The sequence below is a fragment of the Martes martes genome, assembly GCF_963455335.1.
Source record: "Martes martes genome assembly, chromosome: 7".
Taxonomy (NCBI): domain Eukaryota; kingdom Metazoa; phylum Chordata; class Mammalia; order Carnivora; family Mustelidae; genus Martes; species Martes martes.
Genome location: NC_137894.1, coordinates 105,404,934 through 105,430,078, shown reverse-complemented (window position 1 = coordinate 105,430,078; position 25,145 = coordinate 105,404,934). Strand labels below are relative to the sequence as shown.

Sequence of the window (25,145 nt, the reverse complement as noted above, 5' to 3'; positions counted from 1 at the left end):
AGGCCCCCAAAGAAGCTGTAAGGATAAACCACCAACAACCACAAGACCTACATCGTATCCATGTCTATGTGAGAGGAAGAAGGAAGCATCAGGGCAGTATCTGATGGACCTGAGAACAATAGAGTCCCCAAATAGTCAGCCAGTGTTTACTGGAAAGTATGGCAACAAATCTGAGTACAGCTGGGAGGAGTTTTGCCCTCTTCAGTACCAGATGAGTGCACGGGACCCATCGGAGAAAGGTCTGAAGCAACTGGAGCAATCTAGCACTTATGAACCTTAAAACTGCCCTACCAGGGCTCCCTTCTAGAATAGAATCCTTCTCAAAGAAGAAACTGTTGAGGCTAAGGCAAAAATGAAATAGGATAAGGACAAAAAAGGCAAAAATGAGAGAGAGAGAGAGAAGAAGAAGAAGAAGGAGGAGGAGGAGGAGAAGGAGGAGGAGGAGGAGGAGGAGGAGGAGGAGGAGGGAATAGAGTCAGGAAATCTCAGAAAAGAAGCACTACAATTTTTTTTTAAAGCACATATAAACAAGAGGGAGATCTGTGAAGGTAGGAAAGCTTTCTCAAACCCCACTTCATTTTCAAAGTTTAAAAAAGTAATTTCACTAAAAAATGAGCAAAAGAAAAGTATTGAGATCAAATCCCAGACAAAGCTAGGAGTGCGAGGGAGGCGGAGGGAGGTGGGGGTGCGGAGAGAAAGAGAGGGAGAGACATTGCTGTGGGCAATAAAAGTACACCAGAAAGATATGCTCAGAAATTTAAGATTATTAACTTACTATTTTAAAACAAGCAAAAATATGTTAAGAAAAATTCAAAATATAAAATAACAACATAAATCTGGATTAGAAAAATTCAGAAGTGAGATGAAAGAACCCATAAAAGAATTTGAAATTAATTAAAAACATTTTAGAAACAAAGACTAAATAGTCAAACACAAAAACTAGTAAATACAATAGATAATCGCTTTAAGAGACAGAGAAGGTATAAAAAAGGGAAGAATTGTAAAATCAAATAAATTTAAAATTTTAAACCACAATGAAATACCACCTTACACCAGTTAGAATGGCCAAAATTAACAAGACAGGAACAATAAATGCTGGCAAGGATGTGGAGAAAGGAGAACCCTCTTACACTGTTGGTGGGAATGCAAGCTGGTATGGCCACTTTGGAAAACAATATGGAGGTTCCTCAAGATGTTAAAAATGGAGCTACCCTATGACCCAGCAATTGCACTCCTGGGTATTTACCCCAAAGATACAAATGTAGTGATCTGAAGGGGCACCTGCACCTCACTGTTCATAGCAGCATTGTCCACAATAGCCAAACTGTGGAAGGAGCCAATATGTCCTTCGACAGATGGATGGATAAAGAAGATATGCTTCAAATATACAAGGGAATGTTAATCACCCATCAGAAAAGATGAATACCTACTATTTACATCGACGTGGATGAAACTGGAGGTTATTATGCTGAGTGAAATAAGTCAATCAGAGAAAGACAAGTTATCACATGGTTTCATCCATATATGGAATTTAAGGAATAATGCAGAGGACCATAGGGGAAGGGAGGAAAAACTGAATGGGAAGAAATCAGAAAGGGAGACAAACCATGAGGGACTCTGGACTCTGGGAAACAAGCTGAGGGTTGCAGAAGAGAGGGGGCTTGGGGATAGGGTAACTGGGTGATGGGCATTAAGGAGGGCACATGATCTGATGAGCACTGGGTGTTATATGCAACTAATGAATCACTACATCAAAAGCTAATGATGTACTATATGTTGGCTAATTGAACTTAATAAAAACATTTTTTAATTAAGAGATAAGGACTCAAGAGAAAGTGACAAAAAGTGAAGATAGATAAAGATTCAATGTATGAATAAGGTGAGACCCTGGGGGAAAAAAAAAACCCTACAATGAAACAGAAAAGTGGCTAAAAACTCCCAGGTTAGAAAAAGAAAAGAAAGGGGCACCTGGGTGGCTCAGTTGGTTAAGCATTTGCCTTCAACTCAGGTCATGATCCCAGGGTCCTGGGGTAGAGCCCTGCCTTGGGCTCTCAGCTCAGTGGGGCGCCTGCTTCTCTTTCAGTCCTTCCCCGCTGCTGATACTCTCTCATGCTCTCTGTCTCTCAAATAAATTAATAAAGTCTTTAAATTAAAAAAAAAAAACCTTTAAAAAGAGAAAAAGAAAGAAAAAATTATTTTAATCTGCATTTTGGAAGAGCACACTGTGGTTCCGAAATACTGGCCCAGGCAACAAATACCAAGACATATTCTAGTAAAATTACTGGACTTTAAAGAAACTGGCCATCTGAAAGTAAAAAGCATGTAACTTAAGGGAAAAAAATTATACATTCTCATCAGACTTTTCTACAGCAACACTTTATGTCAGAAGAAAACAAAATAGCATTTAAGATGCCCAAGGAAATAAATTGTGAGCTAAGGATTTTATATCCTGCAAAGCTGCCATTCATGTATAAAGGATATAGAAAAACTATTATCCACATGTAGTAATGGAAGGATTGTAATATTGTTCCCATAAGCCCTTCCTGAGGAATCTATAATCGAATATTTTTCAGACAATCAAAATGTTTACAGAGATACCAACCTAAGGTGTGGTGACAAGAATTAAATATAATTACCAATGAACTAAAAGGGAGAGTGTACATAGTGCAAGGCTACATGGTCTGACCAAATATATATGGAATGATAATTTTAATTATTTTTTTAAAATGAGGAATAATGCAAAGAACATACACAGAATTTAAAAAAAAAAACCTTTCCAGTAACCATATTGGTGAGAGTATTAGTGCTATCATTCTGAGACTATTTTGTGTGTAATAGCGATAAAACAATAAGCAATTATTAAATATTCCAGTGCTATCACTTTGTATCCTTGGGAATCAGGATTCTTGCTATGAGAGAAAAAAAGATAGCTGTAAGTAACAGAGAAAAGGTTAAGCTAAAAGATTTTCAGTCTTGAATCTGAATTGGAAATAACAATATAAATTTGTGAGGTTAGTTTTAGATATACATGCATTATAGTCTATACATATAGATATACATACATATATAGTTTATATGCATATACATACATATACGTATATATCACACACACACATGCACACAGCCCTTCCCCACAACAAGTCTGTCCAATGGAACGACCTAGAAACAAATACCAACCCTGACATACCACTTCTCTCTAAGATAAATTAGTGCTCGGGTCGCCTGGGCGACCTTGGCTCAGTCAGTTAAGTGCCAGATTTCTGGTTTCAGCTCAGGTCATGGGCTCAGGGTTGTGGGATCAAGCCCTGAATTGGGCTCTGTGCTCAGCACCATGCTTGCTAGACATTTTCTCCCTCTCCCCCTACCCTGCTTCTTCTTCTGCTCATGTTCTCTCTTTTTCTCTCAAATAAATATAATCTTTTTTAAAAAATAAAAGAAACTAGAGCTCCTTGAAGAAATGGCTAATCCCATGTCTACAACAGAAGACACAGAAAGTGTATGTGGAACATCTCTTATACCAGGTGGTAAAGAAGCTATCAGAGACCACTAGGGTCATGGCAAAAGAAGCAAACTTTAAGATGTTCCCATTGGCTAGCGATGAGACCATCTGAGCTTCAATCATGATAAAAGTTGCAGTGGATGGACTCTCATTGAGTATGTTTAAGTCCATGTATTCCTAATGACATTAAAACAAAAAAGGAATTACTTATCTTTTTTTTTTTTATATTTTATTTATTTATTTATTTGACAGACAGAGATCACAAGCAGGCAGAGAGGCAGGCAGAGAGGCAGGCAGAGAGAGAGGAGGAAGCAGGCTCCCTGCTGAGCAGAGAGCCCGATGCGGGACTCGATCCCAGGACCCTGGGATCATGACCTGAGCCGAAAGCAGAGGCTTAAACCCACTGAGCCACCCAGGTTCCCAGGAATTACTTATCTTTGAGAAAACACAAGGAACCAATTCATTATCTTCAAAATTGGTAAATAAAGACAAGTAAGCATCTATTCTGCATTTTCTTTTTTTCCTTCTTTTTCTTTCTTTCTTCCTTCCTTCCTTTTCTTTCTTTCTTTCTTTCTTCCTTCCTTCCTTCCTTCCTTCCTTCCTTTGTAATCCCTGCATGAAACACGGGGCTTGAACTCACGAGCGCAAGATCAAGAGTTGCATGCTCTATGGACTAAGCCAGCCAGGTGCCCCTGTTCTGCATTTTCTACATTACTGGGAGTACTGATAACCAAATAACAGATAAAGGGAAATGTCTACGCAAAAACAGTCTAACTAAGAAATGAAAAAGAAATGACAGAATAAGAATATTGCCATTTTGTAATCACTGATGAATTAATGGATCTAGGCATTGACAATGGCTACCGGCATCAGAAAAGTGAGTCGATCAGATATCATCTGCTTCCTATAGACTTGCCAGAGGAATGGAACCTGAACCTGATCCAGTCTCTGGATTTAGTTGTCAATTAGCAGACAATATGGAGGGTTGAGGTCACATAGGGTTATATCATAAGCAAATCAACAACAGGGTCCAGACTGTGGGATACTTTTGGGACTAGAAGCTCAAAGTATTTCTATAGATAAACTATGGAGAGTGGAAGGGGACTGAAGGGAAGAGAAGGGAAACCTATAAATTAAAAGAGACAAACAATTTCTAGAATGGCAAAACCAAACTATTGTGCTAGATGGGGAGGCACATTTGGGTGATAGAACTAGGGGGCGAAATGCAGGGAGAGGATTACTAAAGAGGTGAGGATAATGATTTCTTGAGGGGATGGGGAATATATAGAAGCGGCTTATGTTGTAGGTTACTAAGTTCTATTTCTTGACCTGCATCAGTAGTAAACACGTTCACCTAATAATTTATTGAATCACATGCTTGTAGTATGTAGTTTTCTATATCTGTGTTTTATTTTATAATAAAAAGCTGAATATACACCTGTAGAGTATGTCCTCTCTCTGATCACCCCTAACATCCCTACAGTCATTTTTCAAGACACATTTACACATCAGATACTTGATGTTTGAGAGGTTTATTTCTAGCTACCTTTTCTAATCTTAAAATTTGAAAATACCACTTGGGCATACAATTTGTCCAGTTCTCTTTTTGTAAAATGGCCACAGTAATATCAATCCAGTAAGTACACAGTGATAGAAATTTTTCTATCCAAGGAGAACAATGAAACTATACTGCAAAATACATGCTGGGCAGCTGGCTAAGCTATCTAAAAGCACTATCTAAAAGCACTATCCACGTGCTTTGCCTGACTTGGGAGTTTACTTTAAAAAAAAAAAAAACCACACACACACACACACACACACACACACACACACACACACAGGATTTATTTATTTTAGAGCGTGTGAGAGTGGTGAGGAGGGGCAGAGGAGGAGGGTGAGAGAGAGAATCTCAAGCCGATCCTTGCTGATGCAAGCTTGATCCCACCACCCTGAAAGCATGACCTGAGCTGAAATCAAGAGTTGGATGCTTAACCGACTGAGTCACTCAGGCAGCTCAAGAGCTTACTCTTTAAATTTTGTGCATAAGCAAAATTATGACTGTTATAACCTCTGTAACCACTGGCAAATCAGAAAAAAGTTAAATAAAAAATGCCAACAACTTACATATAGTCTTGGGACCTCTAGTAAACTACCTTCTTTCCTCAAACTGTGTATCAAACCCAGTCTATCAGTGATTCTATTAAAAAGGACTTCGGCTTTGGGCCCCTGGGTGGCTTGAGTTCTCTCTTTCTGTCCCTCTGCTCCTCCCCGCCACTCTGTCTCTCTCTTAAATAAGTAAATCTTTAAAAAAAAACAAAAGGACTTTGGCTTACTAAAAGAAATAAGGATGGAGATTTAGTACTAAAACTTAAGATCAGTAAGGAAAGCAACAGTTCCCACCACAGTGGGAGAAGCAGCAACGCAGATGCTTTGACATGGTTGAAAGCGGGTAGGGAATGAGTAAGAGCTGAGAATGATGATATGTTCTGGAAAGTTAGGCCAGTGATTTGGGACCAATGGAAACAGGGGATGCTAGGTTGGAGTTCTGGAGCCACATATGCAATTACTTTTGTTGTATGATATATAACAAAGAAAACAAAAGCCAGATAAGATGCTTAGCTATGTGTACATGGTGCATTACTGTGTTTGTCCTATGATCTATGGTAGGGCGAACACAAATCAAATAAGATCCGTGCATGTGACAGAGAGGACAAGGCAGAAAGAAAGAGAAATAACAACATGAATAATGAACAAATGGGAAGAGAACTAACAGCCTTAGATATGAAGTGGTGAATCAGAAAATGAAGAAGACTCACAAGGAGAAAAATAAGAATGAGAAAACAAGAGCAGAAGAAAATGGAAATGACAATTTCCAAAGAACATTTTAAAAATAAGTCTGGATGGGGCACCTGGGTGGCTCAGTGGCTTAAAGCCTCTGCCTTCAGCTTGGGTCATGATCCCAGGGTCTTGGGATCAAGCCCCACATCGGGCTCTCTGCTCAGAGGGGAGCCTGCTTCCTCCCTCTCTCTCTGCCTACTTGTAATCTCTGTCTGTTAAATAAATAAAATCTTTAAAAAAAAAAAGTCTGGAGTAGTTTTAAAATGAATTTACTTTAAAGTAGTTAGAAATCAGGTGTGACCACAGGTGTATATTTGGTTTGCAAATGGAATCTGAATCTGCCATTTTTTACTTTTTAAAAGATTTTATTTATTTGAGACAGAGAGAGCACAAACAGGTGGGGGGAGGGGTATAGGTAGAGGGAGAAGCAGACTCCCCTGCTGAGCAGAGAGCCCGATGTAGGACTTGATCTCAGGAACTCAAGATCATGACTTGAGCCGAAGGCAGACACTTAACTGAGCCAGTTAGGTGCCCTAAGACCTATTTTAGACAAAGTAATAGACCACAGTGTTTTGTTCCTAATTTGAGCTGCATAATCTTGAATATGGTATGTTTGAGGTCTTCATTACACAAATAATATATCTATTAAATTAATTATTTTACTTAAATAATTTCAAAAGGACAGTTCTTACCAGGTGGTATACATCATCTAAACAAGTAAATTCATTGAAGCTGATACTAAGTTTTCGAAGTCCTGTTAACTTGGAGAGATCTCTCAATTTACTCAAGCTATTTCCATGGAGATTCAGATTCTGAAATAAAATGAAATGTAATGACAGATTATATTCTACATTGTAATTATTTAAGTAATATTAAGAGAGAGCCAATAAGAAGTAAACCTAATGTATGCTTTTAAAAGGTAGACTTATAATAGCATTACTGGACCCTGTTCTTAATTAATTTGATTTTCCACTTGGTCTAGAAATTCTTTTTAGAAAACAGTTAAATATATTGTTAAGATATTTATTGAGGCATGCCTGTTTCTCAAGCTAGCCAGTGAGCAACATAGGCCCTAAAGATTTGGGGTTTTGGCAAGGATATCTCACAAGAGAAGATGGCAGTGCTGCACTCTGACTGCGGGAAACTGTATGAGGACACTGGACTAAAAGCGGAGGCTGAGGGTGTTAAAGCAGGAGGACAGACTCAAAGAAGGGGGTAGGAAAATGTTTCTCTATCAGAATTTGGTCTAAACTTTCCCTATCCATTTGATCCTCAATAAAAAGGAGTGTTAACACAGCTGTATATTTAGGGGATACCCTGATGACTACCTATTTTTCTATCTTTCAACTACACCATTGTGAATGATATCAAGTGAAGATTACATTCATGCATAGTCTACATCAAAGTAGTGGCACAAGAAAATGTGTTAATATAATTGACTGCAGTATTCACAACAAATGGATATTATGATAAAAACAAGTGTCTACCTCCCAGCTCTCTTCACTCACCACCACCATCTTATGCCCTATTATACTGTGGACATAACATAAATTCCAAGAAACATCTCAATGTCGAATAGTTGTCAAAACTTGGTTAAGATTGTTAAGAAGGATGAAATTACGTAGAGTAGTTTATTCTACAGGTTACATACTGGTATCATCCATGATAGCATCTACAAAAACCTTACACTTAACATGTCCAAACTGAATACAACATTTTTCCTTTATATCTGCCTGTCTGTCTATGTTTTTGGACCTGATTGAGACTTTCACTCTCTATCGAACAGATATTGTTTACCACCCCCTTTTCCCCTTTTCCATAAACACTTGATTCTAGAAATGTTTCTCAAACCAACAGTTCCATACCATTACCACTACAAGGGCCTTAGTTCAGACTCTTATTTGTCCTTCGAACTACTGTATAGTTTCCACTGGATATCCATACCATCAGTCTGACTTAAATCTAGCCACAAGCTGCCAAAGTTGGGGTCTTTAAAAACACAGCAACTGTTCCTTAAAGAAAATCTAAAATTTAAAATTTGCCTTCAAAAATCCATCCTATTGTAGCATGCCTCCTACTCTTCCAGCCACAGCCTCATGCATCCTCCTGTATTCCAGCCTACGTCTTTACCTTCCACTGGTACACACCCTATGTTCATAGTCACCCTGTGTTCCATGATAACACTAGGATCTTTCAAAACCATATGCTTCTAGACAGAGTATTTCCCCTGCCTGGAAGATGTAAACAACTACGTTTCTCATGTCCTTCAAAAATCTGCGCAAAACTTATCTCTTTCCGAGGCGTTCTCCCAGCAACTCCAAACTTCCTATGTTTGTTTACACATCTGTCTCCACTAAAATGAGGTCCATGAGACAGGGAAAATAATTCATTTTGAACTCCCAATACTTACCTCATTGCCTAAAACAAAGCAAATGCTCAGTAAATGCTAGATGAATAAGTCATTGCAAAAACCAGACGTCCAACCAACAACAACTCTATTTTTTTTATTCAAGTAAAATTAACATACAGTGTTATAGTAGTTTCAGGTGTATAATATGATTCAACAATTCTATACATTGCTCAGTGTTCATCACAGTAAGTGTACTCTTAATCCCCTTCACCCATTTCATCCATCCTCCCCCACCTCCCACCTTTATTTCTATATATTTTATTTATTTTTATGAATGGCCTTAAAAAAAAACTCCATCTAATGGGGAAGACTGAAAAGAAAGTAAGAGGTATGTATCCTGATATTTCTCTTATAGTAATGGCAAAAAGGAAGGAAAATAAATAGTGTGATTTCTAAACATTCTTATTATACTATCTAGTATTCTTACTAAAAGGCTTAGAAGGTTTTTCTGGCTTTTGAGCCATATAGACAAATTAAGGATGAGAAGTTCTTTCATTCTTATGCTAAGGGTGTTGATAAAATTAAGGCAGTCAGGTGGAGGTCAACCCAGGGTATTCTGAAGTCTTATTCTCCTCACTGTTATTTATCTTACAAACCAAAGAAAATAAAAAAGACCTACTTTTTTTTTATTTACTATTGCTGTTTTTTTTAACTTTTATTTAATCCCTTTAAAATCTATAGAAACATATGTCGTAGAAGCTCAGTCCAATCAGAACTCATGCATTTATTAAGCCTTTCATTAGTAAAGCTTTTTATCAAAAATGCATTACTCAAATATGAAATCTTGACATTATAGTGCAGAAACAGTAATTTCTCCATGCTGTCAGCTCAAAGATCGCTACTGTAATCACTAGACTGCACATTTATGATACAGATGGTGATTTTGTCATCTTGTTATAAAACTTTCCTCCCTCGCTAATAATAACTGCCTAAGGTCAAAACTTAATCTCCTAGACCTGAAGATTTGGTGGATGGTGATGATGTAGTTGGACAAAAGCAATCCCATAAACAACTTGAAAATAGACCTTTTCTAAATATTTTCAGAAGCAGACTCAGAACTGTTGGCCACACTTATTATTTTAAAAAATATTTTTTCATTCTTTTTATTTCCCCCAGTCACTTGAAAAAGACTGTCATCATAAGCAAGCGATCTAGAAATGTCACACTGGAGCAATGTAATTGACTTTCACGATAAAAATCATCCTGAGTATTTATCTGTATCTCAGCTTTCAGTACACACACAGAAAGATAGTGTCCTATGAGAATAACTTGTCTTCTCAAGTATTTTTATGTTTATCAATCAAATATCAATTTGCTTGCCACTTCTGTAGGTTCAAGCAAACCTACTTTCTCTGTATGAACTGCTTGCTGTTTGTAAAGGTATTGTTTTTGTAATGAGTATCTCATATGTGCCAGGTGTTGTGCTAGAAAATGGCAGAGCTGATGCTAGACTACACAGTGTTTATGAGTAAATTAGAAAGCAGGATCCATTCTTTCCTTGAGATACCTTTATTTTCAGCTTTTAGAAAATTGTCACAATATGTTGATTTTGTTAGTACAAGAAATTTTTCGAAGAATGGTCAGAAAATTGTAGTATATATACTGCTTTATGATTTAAAGGGTACCCTTTGGATATGGCCCTTTTGTGCAATGAACACCACACCATCTTATATTGTTGCCCTGATACTGGGATATACATATCAAAGACCAGCCATAGCCCCTCCCCCTGTGGAATTTACAATCTAGGAAGGATACAGAGCATATAACAAAGGAATCTGACCTAGACTCAGAGATAAGAGAAAATTTTAATGCTTCAGTATAGATCTAAAAGTTGTGTGGGAATTAACTAGGAGAAGGGAATTAGGGGAGAACATTCCACGTGGAGGACTAGCAAGTGCAGAGGCTCGTTTGGATGCATGCAGAATGCATTTAAGAAATAGAAAGGAGGCTGAGCACAGAGAGCTAAAGAGAGGGTAATATGAAAAGAGTCTTATAAGGTAGGCCAGGGACCAGGTGATGCAAAGTCAGGGGCACCTGGTGGCTCAGTGGGTTAAAGCCTCTGCCTTCAGCTCAGGTCATGATCCCAGGGTCATGGGATTGAGCCCCCCATCTCTGCTCGGCAGGGAGCCTGCTTCCTCCTCTCTCTCTGCCTGCCTCTCTGCCTACTTGTGATCTGTCTGTCAAATAAATAAATAAAATCTTTTAAAAAAAAATGGAAAATCATTTGAGGATTTCAAGTAGGAGTGGTAAGGAGTGACAGATTTCATGATCAAATTTGCATTTTGAAAAGATTGCTCTAGCTTCCACATGGGGAATGAGTTGAGGGCTCAGAGTGAAAGCAGGGCAGGCCCTCTGTTGCACAGCTCTAGGAGGCACCTCCTAGCCCCCACACTGAGTTATATTCAGTTATATAATGAATGGCCCCCAGAGAATACATTAATAGCATATAATGTGAATTGCATCTCCTGGAGTTGTACAGTGTTGCAGTGGTAGAGTGCCAGGAGTCCTGTTAGAAGGCCATCGCAGTAGTCGAGGTCAGGGATAATTAATGATAGTTCAGACAGAATGGTAGCAGATTTGAAATAAACAGATCTGTAAGTCAAGGTATGGACGTAGGCTTAATATCTCAACAGAACTGCCCCAGTGTATATGAAGTTAAGTTGCTTCAGTACTAACTCAAATTCTGTTGATTGATTTTATAAAGATAAAGCTCCGATATTCTATGTTGATGAATCCTGGAAACTGATTTGAAACTTATCTGTCTTAATCATTTAAAGAGAGCTTACCTGTTATTCGGGAATAAAATACCTTGTAAACTAGAAGGCTACCCTCTAGGCCTATACTGTCTTGTATGGTAGTCACTAGCGACATGTGGCTGTTGAGCACATGAAATGTGGCTAGTCTGAAAGTGCTATAGACTGCAGACATACTCCGGACATCAAAGACTTAGTTGGAACTATCTGATTAATGACTCTTCATATTGATTGCATATTGAAATGATAATATTTTAGATATATTGGATTAATTAAAATTAATCTTTTTAAAAAATATTTTATTATTTATTTGACAGAGAGAGATCACAAGTAGGCAGAGAGGCAGGCAGAGAGAGGGGAAGGGAAGCAGGCTCCCTGTTGAGCAGAGAGCCCGATGCGGCACTCGATCCCACAACCCTAAGATCATGACCTAAGCTGAAGGCAGAGGCTTAACATGCTGAGCCACCCAGGCACCCCTTAAAATTAATCTTTTAATTAAAACATTTTTGACATGGCTAAGAGAAAATTTTAAATTACATGTATGGTTCTTATTATATTACTACCAAACAACACTGCTCTAGTCCACAAAGAAGGAAAGGTCAAGGCATTTTTAACTTTGACAGCATGATGGCTGGCATCACCAGGTAGGTGCTTTAGTATCCTTAGACTTCATATGATAGATGATGATTCCAAATTCAAGGTCCAAATTCTAGATTTTACTCCTTATAATACTCACCACAATGTGGCTGTAAATGCTAGTCTTGGCAAGAGAAAGTATTGTTTTATCATCCAAACTAATAAGTTTTGGTCTGGGCTTGATTCTGGGATCCATTTTTATAACTTCATCATCAAATTTCAAATCCTGGGACAATACTGATCCTTCTGAATTTTTTTTGCTTTCTTCTAAAATAACATTGTTGAATGAAGAAAATAAAGAGCGAGCCTTGACCTAAAAAATTTTATTAAAAATATTGAAAATTTGGTTGTTGTATTTATCATTTTGAACAAGAAACAGGCTATGTATCAAAGATGAATTACCTCTTTTTTTCGGTTATATAGTAATACTTATGATGACTAGAATCACATTAGGAAATCAATGAGAATAGATTAAAATTGTAGGCTAAGAATAAATGTGTTCATCCCCTCCCACTGAAAATTCCTTAAAACTGGCAAAAGATCATCTTTAAATAGTTTTTCAGCAGTGGAGAGGGCACCAACAAAAGGCAAGGAATTGTGAGACATAAATCAAAAGGGACTGAATTGAAGACAAATAGCAGAAATGTAACCGGTAGCCAAAACATGTATAGGAGATAACCACTTTGAAGAGCAGATGCAGAGAAGCGTGGTGTTCAGAGTGAACAAGTAAAACAGCAGTGGGATGCTCTAGGTAATTGATAGGTAATTAAGTAATTATGGTAAGAACTATAGATAAATGAGCATGAGCAACATAAATAGAAATGGCTTTAGAAAAAACAAAATGATCCATAAGAGAATTTAAAACCTGGGAGAATAAAGCATCTATAATAGAACAGGCTGCTATAGAAAAGAATAGGGTAAGTATTTTAGAGTCAAAATAAAAACAATTAGTGAAATAAAAATATTCAATTAAAAATAAAAATATTCAATACAAATGGATATGGCAACAGATCAAATTAGTGAGGTGAGGCTGTTATTGAGGAAATCTTCTTGAACAGAGAATTTAAAAATGGAGATATAAAATATGAGAGAAAAAAATTAAAAGACATGGAGGATCAATTCAGAATGCCCAAAGTTTAACTAACCAAGGTTCCAGAGGGATGAACAGAGAATGGAAGAAAAAAAATAATAAAGGAGTTAAGAGAAGAAAATTTCCCAGAAGTGAAGAAAGAAGTGAATCTTCTGATGGGAAGACCTCATGAAGTAGCAAGCAGATGAATGATGGAGCTAAGTTCTTTGCTGACATCTGTGACTGAAGAGTCACATCAGCCAGGACTGCCCACCTCTCGACTTCTCGTTATTTGAGTCATTCTGTTTACTATTTGACTAGGCTTTTACGTCTTTTTGCTGAAAGCATACTTGACTGAAACAGCCTCATTCATAATAACAATATGAAATATAAATGCCCAGAACTATACTTAACACCAGCATAAAGAAAACTGTAAGAGAGGACTTGAGTAAATGGAATAACTTGCCATGTTCCTAGATGAGAAACCCATTACTGCAAAAGCCAGTTTACCCAAATTAACTTTTAAATTCAGTACAATCTCAACAAAATCCTAAAAAGATTTTTGAAATAGAACTTAACAAGCTGATTCTGAATTTTATTTGTAAGAGAAAGTGTTCAAGAATAGCCAAGAAAATTTTTTAAAAGATGAGTGGGGGCAGAGGAAGGGAATTTGCCCTATAACATATCAAAGCATATCATCAAGGTTGTAATAACCAAAACAATATGGTAGGGGTCCAAGATTAGATAAAAGGACCAATGGAACAGAATAGAAACATCTATAAATAAATCTCTTGTTTATGAAAATAATTTTAACAATAAAGAGGATATTTCAAAATAGAGCAAAAAAGATGATGCTTGGTCAAGTAGCTACCCATTTTTAAGGAAAAAATTATTTGATCCCCCTCTCACATGATATTAAATAATTTCCAGATGGACTTCTAAAAAGTTGAAAACTATACAACTAATTTATATCAGTACTGAAGAAAATAAAAGAGAATATTTATGTAAGCCTTCTGAAATGAGACATAAAACAGAATTTGTAACAGAAAAGATGGAGAGATCTGACCTCTTAAAAATGAACAAGTAAATTACAAATTAAAATGACAAGTAAGGGCGCCTGGGTGGCTCAGTGGGTTAAAGTCTCTGCTTTCGGCTCAGGTCATGATCCCAGGGTCCTGGGATCGAGCCCCACATTGGGCTCTCTGCTCAGTGGGGAGCCTGCTTCCTCCTCTCTCTCTCTCTGCCTGCCTCTCTACTTGTGATCTCTGTCTGTCAAATAAATAAATTAAAAAAAAATCTTTAAAATGACAAGTAAGGTTTTTTCTACAAATAAATCTAAAAGAAAAGTGACAGAAAATGTTTGCAACATATATATGTAAGACAAAGGGTTAATATCCAAGAATGCATATATGGGTTTTTCCAATCAATATGAACAGGATAGAGTCCAATAGAAAATAGTCAAAGGATATAACAAGTAGTTTTTAAAACTAAATAATCCATAAGTATATGAAAGAATAAAGTTTCTTTTTCTTGCCCGTTAGAGTGGAAACGTAAAAGATTGATAATATCTTATTTTGGTAAAGAGGCAAAGAAACAAACACTGTCACATACTGTTGGAAATTTGTAGAATGGCCAAGTCTTTGTGTAGAATACTGGCAGTATCTACCAAAATTTAATATGTGTATATTCTTCTACAAATCTATTCTGCATAGAAACTTCCATATTTGTATAAAGATGCAGCTATAATGATATTCACTGAAGCACTCTTTTAAATAGTAAGAAGACTCGGGTGCCTGGGTTGCTCAGTTGGTTGGGTTACTGCCTTCAGCTCAGGTCATTTTCCTGGAGTTCTGGGATCGAGTCCCACATTGGGCTCCCAGGTCCATGGGGAGTCTGCTCCCTCTGACTTTCTCCCCTGTCATGCTCTCTCTCTCTCTCTCAAATAAGTAAATAAAATCTTTAAATAAATAAATAGTAAGAAGACTGGAAACAACCTGTATGTTTCATCCACAGAGTAATAGTCAAATAAATCAGACTACTACTGGATAGTATGCAGCCACCAAAAGAATGAAGAACAGACCTGGGCATCTGGGTGGCTCAGTTGGTTAAGCGACTGCCTTTGGCTCAGGTCATGATTCCGGGGTCCCAGGATTGAGTCCTGCATTGGGCTCCCTGCTCAGCAGGAAGTGAGCTTCTTCTTCTGACCCTTCCCCATCTCATGCTCTCTCTCTCACTCTCCTCTTTCTCAAATAAATAAATAAAATCTTAAAAAAAAAGAAGTATAGACCTATATGTACTGAAGTGGGAGTATGTCCAAAACATAGTGTTTGAGGCAAAAAACATCACAAAATACTTAGGTCTTGATCCTACTATGTAAAATGGTATATGTTGTTATATATATTAATACATACAGAAAAAAAGATTGAAAGCAAACCCACAAAGCTGTTAACAGTGGATTTCTTCTGAAAGGGAGTGGTGCTCAGGTTGAAGTGAAATCAGATTTTCATGTTTATTATATATTCTTCAATGTAGTTTGAAACTTTTTCAGTGAGACTACAGGCATCTATTACTCAGGTAATATATTTGTGCACCTAAAAATATTTAGGTGTCATAATATTTGTTTTGAAAATTAAACCCTTCACCAAATAACCATTATATATGTTTATGTATAAATAAACACGTTTAATATAAACCTGACATTACATTATTAGATTTCAAATTACTGTTCTGTTCTTATTTAAGGAATTCCAGTTTTAAAAATATATCCATACCACTGTAATATACTCAAATTCAACAATGTATTCTGGCAAAACTAGGTCATGATCAAAGACAAACCACTTGCACTGCCGAGCGCTGCAATCACAGTTTCTTTGTCCCATGACAGAATCTAGAGTAAAAAAAAAAAAAAGAAAAGAAAAGAAAAATACTCTTCAAAATGAAATATATATTTTTTCATTATTACACAGATTAATAAACAACAAACTCAGCAAGTTCTAGCTATCATGTTATTAAGAGTATTTTATTTCTTATATTTTTTCCACTCTCCTAGGCAGTTTCTTAATTCTAGAAATACTTACTAGTCACCCTTTCACTACGTAGACTAGTAGGGTTTAATTTTATTCATGTCCTTTTCCTTTTTATACTTACCATTTTTCTATTCAATGTGTGGCCATATATTTTTGACAAATGTATTTCCCAAAAACCCTTGCTATTAAAAGTGGGTGGGTTTTTCATCTTTTGAAATACATATATATATTATATAATATATGAAACACATATATAGTATATATTTATAATGTATATGAGTATGTATGGATGTGTCATTTACAAAATAGAAGTCTACACACACATATAAATGTCATTGAAGTAGGGAATAGGAAAATAGAAGCTCGCTAGTAGCTAACAAAGGATTTTTTAGAAAAGTTTACAAACTTTGTTGGTAGAAGTTAAACTCTACACATCAGTATTAAACACAAACATTTTGTATTCAGAAAAATTAAAGCACATTTCTCTTTATAGCAGACATACTTAGTATATATTTTCGAGGAACAAACACTGAATTAACCATCGGATAGTTAGCTTGATTGATGGAGTCCTGTTCACGAGCCTGAACACTCTGGCCAAGGAAGACCTTTGTAATGAGGAGGATGCCTAAATATGAATAAAAAATAATTTTAACACTAATTCATTTTGGTAACTTTCCCATATTACTTTCCTTAATGGTTGTAGACCTGACAATATGTTCTGCAAGGGGAGGAATCCTGGCTACCTTGTTTGCCATTGTATAGCAAAACAGAAGCTCACTAAATATTTGTTGACCAAATGAAGTAAGTATGAAACAGGATTCCTGTAATTATATCAAGCAAAGCTTTACAGAAAAGGAAGAAGGAAAGAAATTAATAAGTTTTTCTATTAAGTAATTTAAAGTAAGAAACTTTTTATTGTTATTAACTGGGTAAAAATTCATCTCTTTATCATCAGCACCTAGCACCTAGATCATAGGAGGCACTCAATAGATCTTTACTGAATGGATAAACATTTATTTTCCCTTTAGATTCCTAAGGGATCTTTGGATTCACTCAATCCTAAGGATCTCTAGGAGTCAGTCCCATAAAGTAACTTGTAATCACTAGGCATAAAACATTGAGATGCTTTTTTTTTTTTTTTTAAGATTTTATTTTTATTTTTTTGACAGACAGAGATCTCAAGTAGGCAGAGAGGCAGGCAGAGAGAGAGAGAGGAAGGAAGCAGGCTCCCCGATGAACAGAGAGCCCGATGCGGGGCTAGATCCAGGACCCTGGGATCATGACCTGAGCCGAAGGCAGAGGCTTTAACCCACTGAGCTACCCAGGCGCCCCAAGATGCCTTTTTTTTTTTAACGATGTATGAGTCATAAAATGCAAATTGAGAGACCCTAATTGTTTTGGGAAACATATTTCAGAAGGATCTAGAAAAACATCATGAGGTGTTTCTTAAGATGGGAATAGAGGGGAATGAGAAAAAAGAAGCAAATTGTTTTTTCAAATAAGGAGTTCTTTCTATATTCAATAATCTGCTTAATTTTCTGATTATTATTAACTTAATAAAAGACTGCAAAATACATGTAGTTCAACATGAATAATCTTAGCAGAGCTATTTTCTGAAACCTAGAATATTACTCTTATAGAGTTACATTAACCAAATTTCTGACTGCTCAGTCTTCAGTAGGTTGAATAGTGGAGACCAAAGAGTAGGCGTCCCTTACTCCTTGACCAGGTCAGTTCTCCTTATTATATATTCTTGGGTCATATGCACTAATATTTCATCTTACAGCTCTTATGAAAATTGTAATTTTACATTTATTTGTGTGATTACTAATGTTTGTCAGTACCATAAAGGAGCACTGTGTCTAGTTTGCAGAGACTGTATCTCTATCACCCACCAGGTGCCTAACACGCTGTAACCATTCCATACTACTGGTGGAACTGAACAATGAACAGTGGGAGGGTGAGGCAAGAGGACTTGATGAGCTGTTTTTTTTCCCCAACCTGTGGTTAACATGGAACTCTCCCACAACTGTCTTGTAAATTGGCTCATATACTTTTATTTATCTGTATATTCAAGATGCAAATAAAGTACTAATCACTGTGAATAAATGAAAGTACCAAAAGTTTATCTTCTATGAGGATAAAGCAATCTATACATTTCACAGTTTGTCTTTAGTCAGTTTTTTTTTTTTTTTTTTAAGATTTTATTTATTTGACAGAGACACAACGAGAGAGGGAACACAAGCAGGCGGAGTGGAAGAGGGAGAAGCAGGCTTCCCGCCAAGCAGGGTGCCCAATTCAGGGCTTGGTCCCAGGACCCTAGGATCATGACCTGAGCCAAAGGCAGAACCTCAACAACTGAGCCACGTGGGCACCCCTTTAGCCAATTTTAGATTTATAACAAGGTCTTCTTATCTTCTAATACAATGATTAAGGACAAATAAGGGCTCCCTTCCCCAGTGCTTGGTATGATGATTATTGCATAATTGGGCCAGGTTCTCTTTTCTCTGTTCTGTGAACTTGGGGTGTGGTGTGTGTGTGTTTGTGTGTGTGTGTGTGTGTGTTGCATATATATTGAGTTTATTTTTAGGACACAAGTTAATGGAGATAAAAGGAGATTGAGAGAGAGGAGCTAGGATGGCAATGTAGTAGGAGGACCCTAGGCTCGTCTTGTGTCGTCGATGAACAAAGCAGACCATGAAAAGTGCTTGTTCCATGTAATTAGATTAAACATGAGTAACAAACGAGTCCCATCCTATTAATGTTTACACAATGATCAGTAAATATTTGTTTATAACTTGACTGAAGTAATAGATCAAAAAGTCGTATGTCACTACACTGGTAAATAATAAGTAAAATAGTTTTTAGAAAATCTTCCTGATTGATAAAACCAAGTGTTAAAAATGTTACAAAATTAACTAATGAAGACTTAGAGCTAAAAAGTTCAGAAATTCTGTGTATTTGTATTACCATGCCTGAAGAGCTCATGCTCAAGAGAGTAGTTCTTCTCGTCTTTGTACTTTTGCTGTAAAAATTCAATTCTGGGGCACTCACACATACTGAGGCTGTTAGCAAGAATCACAGCTTCTTTTCTGAGAGGCAGCTGTAAAGAAAAAACAAAGTCTGAGTATTTTTATAAAATTGACAGTACTTCAGCTTCAGTACAGATGGTTTACTGGTAAATGTTTGTGGGTGTGGGCAAAGAAAAGTCAGGCTAGATTTGCTGAAAAGAAGTAGACAACCTTCAGGTGCAACTTCATTGTGTAAGGCCATTTATATATTTTAAATTTACATGGAAACAGGTTTACGAAAAGTGATACAGTATAATATTTATTCCCATAAAAGCAGCCAGAGTCAAGGCTGACAATACTGTGTAGTGAAGGAGCTGTAGTTTTACACATTTGCAAGGATACTCCATGAGTAATCGTGCATGTTCCAAAAAGAAAATCCTGCGTGACATTATATCAGTGAAGGTTCTTATTTAGATATGATATATACATATAGATAGATACATTTAAGATGTATAAATAAAGATTTGGTATAATGGTGTTTTTGGTTTAATAATCTGCAATGATTTCCAGATACATCTCATTGTGCTAATGCATTGAAATCTTGGTTTGTTCTGTGACTAGATTTATTTCTTAAAGTATTTGATCAGAAATACAGTACTTCAGTAAAATTCACATTACTTCCTGTGAAAGCAGTCCTGAAAAGTCAATAAAATCTGTATTTTTAGTAGTAGGAAACCTAGAGCTAAGAGAGATTATACAGTCTATCCAAGGACAGTAGTAGAAATTAGCAAAGCCATGATTTGAACTCAGGTCTGCTCCTCCTTGTCACTATCTCAGTTTTGACATTATTACTAGCTTAATATTAGTAGCCACTTTACCTAAAAATGTATGTTTTCTATAAATGCTGAATTGCTTATATATTTTTTTCTTTTTGAAACCGGTCATCCAGAGATTTTTTTAAAATAAATACTAAAATGTGGTTCATGTTACTATAAATTCCACATTCCAGTAAATAGAACCTTCTCAGATTTCCAATGAATATCACTAAATATGCATCAGATACAAGCTATGTGCATGGCATTAGGCAGCTATAGCATGGTCTTGGCCCTCAAATAACAGAGGGAAAGATCATGAAGAGAGCATAGGCAGTAATCTTTCTAACATCAGCTGTAGCAACATTTTTCTAGATATGTCTCCTGAGGCAAGGGAAATAAAAGCAAAAATAAACTGTCAGGACTACAGAACAAAATGTTTCTGCATAGCAAAGGAAAGAATCAGAACAAAAAGCAACCTACTAAATGAGAGAAGATATTTGCAAATGATATATCCAATAAAGCGTTAGTATCCAAAATATATAAAGAACTTATAAAACTCACAACCTAAAAAACAAATAACCCAATTAAAAAATGGGCAGAAGACATGGACAGACATTTCTCCAGACATACAGATGGCCAAAAAGATATGAAAAGATATTCAATTCGCTTATCAACAGGGAAATGCAAATAAAAACTTCAATGAGAAATCACCTCATGCCTGTCAAAATGGCTAAAATAAAAAACATGAGAAACAAGTGTTGGTGAGGATGTGGAGAAACAGGAACTCTTGTGCTCTTTTGATGGAATGCAAACTGGTGCAGCCAATGTGGAAAACAGTATGGAGGTTCCTCAGAAAGTTAAACATAGGGGCACCTGGGTGGTCAGTGGGTTAAGCCTTTGCCTTCGGCTCAGGTCATGATCTCAGGGCCCTGGGATCAAGCCCCGCATCGGGCTCTCTGCTCAGCAGGGAGCCTGCCTCCCCTTCTCTCTCTCTGCCTGCCTCTCTGCCTACTTGTGATTTCTGTCTGTCAAATAAAGAAATAAAACCTTTTAAAAAAAAGTTAAACATAGAGGAAGACTACAATCCAGTAATTACACTACTAAGTATTTTCACACAAAAACCAGAAACACTAAATCAAAATGAGTCATGCACCCCCATGTTTATTGCAACATTATTTATAATAGTCAAATTGTGAAAGCAGCCTAAGTGTCCCTCGATAGATGAAGGGATAAAAAACATGTGGTATATATGCACAATGGAATATTATTCAGCCATAAAAAGGAATGAAATATTGCCATTTACAACAACATGGATGGAGCTAGAGAGTATTATGCTAAGTGAAATAAGGCAGTTAGAGGAGGACAGATACCATATAATTCTACTCATGTGTAGAATTTAAGAAACAAAATAAATAAGCAAAGGAAAAAAGAGAGAGAGAAACCAAGAAACAGACTTTTAACTATAGACAACAAACTGATAGTTACCAGAGGGAAGATAAGTGGGGGGATGGGTGAAATAGGGATTGGGGATTAGGAGTACACTAAATGATTATGGTGAAAAAAATAATTTAAAAAATAGATAGCAAAAAAAAAAATAGAATCAGAAAATGTAAAAAATCTAAAAAAAAAAAGAGAGGGGAAGACAGAAATAATTTTAAATTAAATAATTAAAAATAAAAACCATCACAAGATATGTCAAATAAGATCTACTTTTTTTTTTCTTTTTTTAGGTGGGGGAGTGGGAGAAGGAGACGGAGAAAAAGAATCTCAAGCAGGCTCCCAACCCAGCACAGGACCCACTTAATAACTAAGCCACCCAGACACCCCTGATAATCAGAAATTTTAAAGGAAAGTCTTTTTAAGAGAAGAGCACATGATATATAGAAACAGGTATGACTGTTATCTACCCATCTATTCAACTATCCATCATGCATGAATCAGATTTCCACTAAGAATCTCTAAAGAAAGTCCCTCCCCTCAAGGACTTATAGAGAAGCACACACACAATTGCATTTCAATATAACAAACATGCTACAATAAAATTTTCAACTGCCACTGACTGCCACTTAACCAGTTTACAAGATTAAGCAGTATTTTCCATCCTTTCTAGAACCCACAGTATGGTGACAGTTCAAGGATAAGAGGGTACTTTAAAAAATACTGATGTACTAGCATAGGGAATTGGTCAATAATATTGTTAATAATGTATGGTGACAGATGGTAACTACACTAGTCGAGGTGTGCACTGGGAATGTATAGAATTATTGAATTACTATATTGTACACCTGAAACTATATAACACTGTATGTCATCTGTATTTCAGTAATAAATTTTTTTTTAAAAAATGGATGTATTTCTATTCCACCCAGCTGTGTTTCATGCTTAGGAAAAGCCAGTTGTGTTCCTAAACTTTTTTTTTAATACCAGTTATATTGGTTATTGAAATTATACACATTAAATAAAACAATGAAATATGAGAAAGAATGAGAGTTGTGTCTATGAAAACTAAGTGGAAAGCTTTGGTAAGACTGCAGAGAGAGTAATCATTAGAAGCTTCTTTTAGAATATATGAAGGTGAGGCAAGCAAAGAAGTTTGGTGGTGGCCGGGAGGATCATACAAACTAAAACTAGTTTGATTTTTGTGCTCAAGTTGCTTTGCAAGAATCTTTAAGTTCATGCTCAACTTTAAAGAAACTGAAACTAGTATGTAATATGGTTGTGGCCTGATGTAAGAAAGACTCAGGAGTTTGATCCTCATATCAAATGCTTTAGCCCTACATAAAAAGAAAGACAAAAGATGGGGCATTTGGGTGGCTCAGTTGGTTAAGCGTCTGTCTTTGGCTCAGGTCATGATCTCAGGGTCCTGGAATCGAGCCCCTGCACTGGGGTCCCTGCTCAGTGGAGAGTCTGCTTCTCCCTCTCCCTTCGCCCCTCTCCCCCCACCCCTGGCCGCTTGTGTTCTCTTGCACTTTCTCTCAAATAAATAAATAACACCTTAAAAAAAAAAAAAGACAAAAAGGGGCGCCTGGGTGGCTCAGTCATTAAGCATCTGCCTTCAACTCAGGTCATGATCCCGGGGTCCTGGGATCCAACCCTGCATTGAGCTCCCTGCTTGGTGGGAAGCCTGCTTCTCCCTCTCCCACTAAACATGCTGTGTTCTCTCTCTCGCTGTCTCTCTCTGTCAAATAAATAAATAAAATTAAAAAAAAAAAGACAAGTGAAATATAAGTTTATAGGTTTTTAAAAATTTTTTTTTAACTCTACTCCGCACAAGTCTCAAACTCATGACTCTGAGATCAAGAGTCACATGCTCTCCCAACTGAACCAGCCAGGCAAGTCTATATGTTTTAAGTTTGCTAAAGGGGTGCTCGCTCTGGCAGCACATATATTAAGTTTGCTAAAGAGTTCTTTAAGTAAATCATTCGTTTATAGTTCTCCATATTGACTTTTTGATAGACCCATAAACTAGGTAAGAGGGCCCCTACCATTTGAGAACTCAGGAAAGGCTGCACAAAGGTAGAAGTCCTTGAGCTGAGACTTGAAGGGTAAGTTTGCCACAGGTGAAAAGCAGGAAAGGGCATTTCATCAGAGGGAGGCATGGCACTGAGGTGTGTTTAGGAGAATCGTAAGGAAAGTACATACTTCATCTGGGATATTTGTATATTTGGTAAGAGGGAGTTAGGTTGAAGCTAGATTTTGAGGGGCCTTAAATGCCAGGCAGAGGGATTTGAATTTCATTATCATCAGTAATGGGAAGCTACTGAAGAATTTTCATCATGAAACAGTGCAGTGTGAGAGATGAAAATAACTTTTTAGGAAAGATTAATTTGTACTGTTAAAGGTAGATGGAATAGAGAGGAAGACCAAAGGCAGAACTGCCTACCAGGAAACTACTAGCAAACAGTAGAGGGATCTTTTTTTTTTAAAGTAGGCTCCACACCCTGCATGGAGCCCAATGCAGGATTGAACTCAAGACCCTGAGATCAAGACTTGAGCTGGAATCAAGAACTGGACATTTAACCAACTAAGCCACCCAGGCACTTCTGGAAGAAATGTTCGAAGTGGTGGCAGGCAATGGGAATGGGGAGGGAAAGGAAGAATGCAAGTGATGCCATAAAGGAAGAATCACTATAAATTGTAAATGATTAGATATATGGATAATGGAGGAGGGAGTGGTCAGGTATGATTTCAAGGCTTTGAACCTGGTCCGGTGGGTGAAAAGAATAACAGCATTATTAGTAGAAAATGACAAGAGAGGGAGAGTTGCTTATGGACAAAAGATTAAAGGCTGGTTTTAGATAGATAAGGAGATAAGGCAGAGTAACCAGGTAGGAACGGCAGCTGTTGGTGTCAGAGCAGAGATCAGGAGGCTGAGGATGTACGTTCTGGAGAAAGCAAAGATGGACTAAATGCCACTTCTATGGCTATTGACCAAGTCCTTGGGTATCAAAGAGAATATCTTATTTTCCCCTGCCCTCCAGCCCTCTGCCAACCTAAATCAAATTTGTCTTCCAAACTGCTTATTCAGCTCATGTTTTTAGTTTTTAGTCTTATTCCATCTTTTAAATGATGCAGCAAATACTCATCTTTACTCCTTGCATGCTCATCATAGCATAAAAATCTAGTTTATCAGATCGATGTGCTACACGGTGATTTTTCTAGCCAATTATGTTCCCCCATTTCTAAGATTTTAACCATGAGAGTAATTGATAGTGTGCAGAGAAAAAAAGGGTAGATTAGTGAACCTTAATCTTGTGGTATTCTCATGTTTAGAGGGAAGAGGAAGCATAAAAAGGAAACAAAGGCAGGATAATCAGAGGAATAAGAGGATAACAATAGTGTAATATCGTGGATGCCAAACGAATTCCAAAAAGGAAAGAGCAGTCCATAGCATCAGATGTTTCAGATAATAATGGTAAATTTTACATAAAAACCTTCCATGTGCCAGGAATTGGTCCAAGAACTTTTTGGCTAATTTTTGGGGGTAAAGTTTCATAATACATTTTATTTAATCTAATATATCTGAAATATTATCATTTTCAAATGTAATCAATAGAAGATGTTATAGTCTTTTCTCTATACTAGGTC

At 36.8% G+C, this 25,145-nt stretch overlaps 2 protein-coding genes across 2 annotated transcripts in view; one reads left to right on the top strand and one right to left on the bottom strand.

Annotated features, from left to right (window-relative positions):
• The window catches only part of RTN1 (reticulon 1), a gene marked incomplete at its 5' end in the record, with an annotated part of 387,521 nt that overhangs the window by 74,608 nt on the left and 287,768 nt on the right, over positions 1-25,145 (top strand). The window contains one exon of the mRNA XM_080808575.1: positions 21,788-21,947. The remainder of the gene's footprint in view (positions 1-21,787; positions 21,948-25,145) is intronic.
• LRRC9 (leucine rich repeat containing 9) overlaps positions 1-25,145 on the bottom strand; it is a gene marked incomplete at both ends in the record, with an annotated part of 100,909 nt that overhangs the window by 47,705 nt on the left and 28,059 nt on the right. The window contains 5 exons of the mRNA XM_080808574.1: positions 7,030-7,149; positions 12,237-12,449; positions 15,977-16,092; positions 16,734-16,856; positions 19,202-19,334. Coding sequence (XP_080664700.1) covers positions 7,030-7,149; positions 12,237-12,449; positions 15,977-16,092; positions 16,734-16,856; positions 19,202-19,334 — 705 coding nt within the window. The remainder of the gene's footprint in view (positions 1-7,029; positions 7,150-12,236; positions 12,450-15,976; positions 16,093-16,733; positions 16,857-19,201; positions 19,335-25,145) is intronic.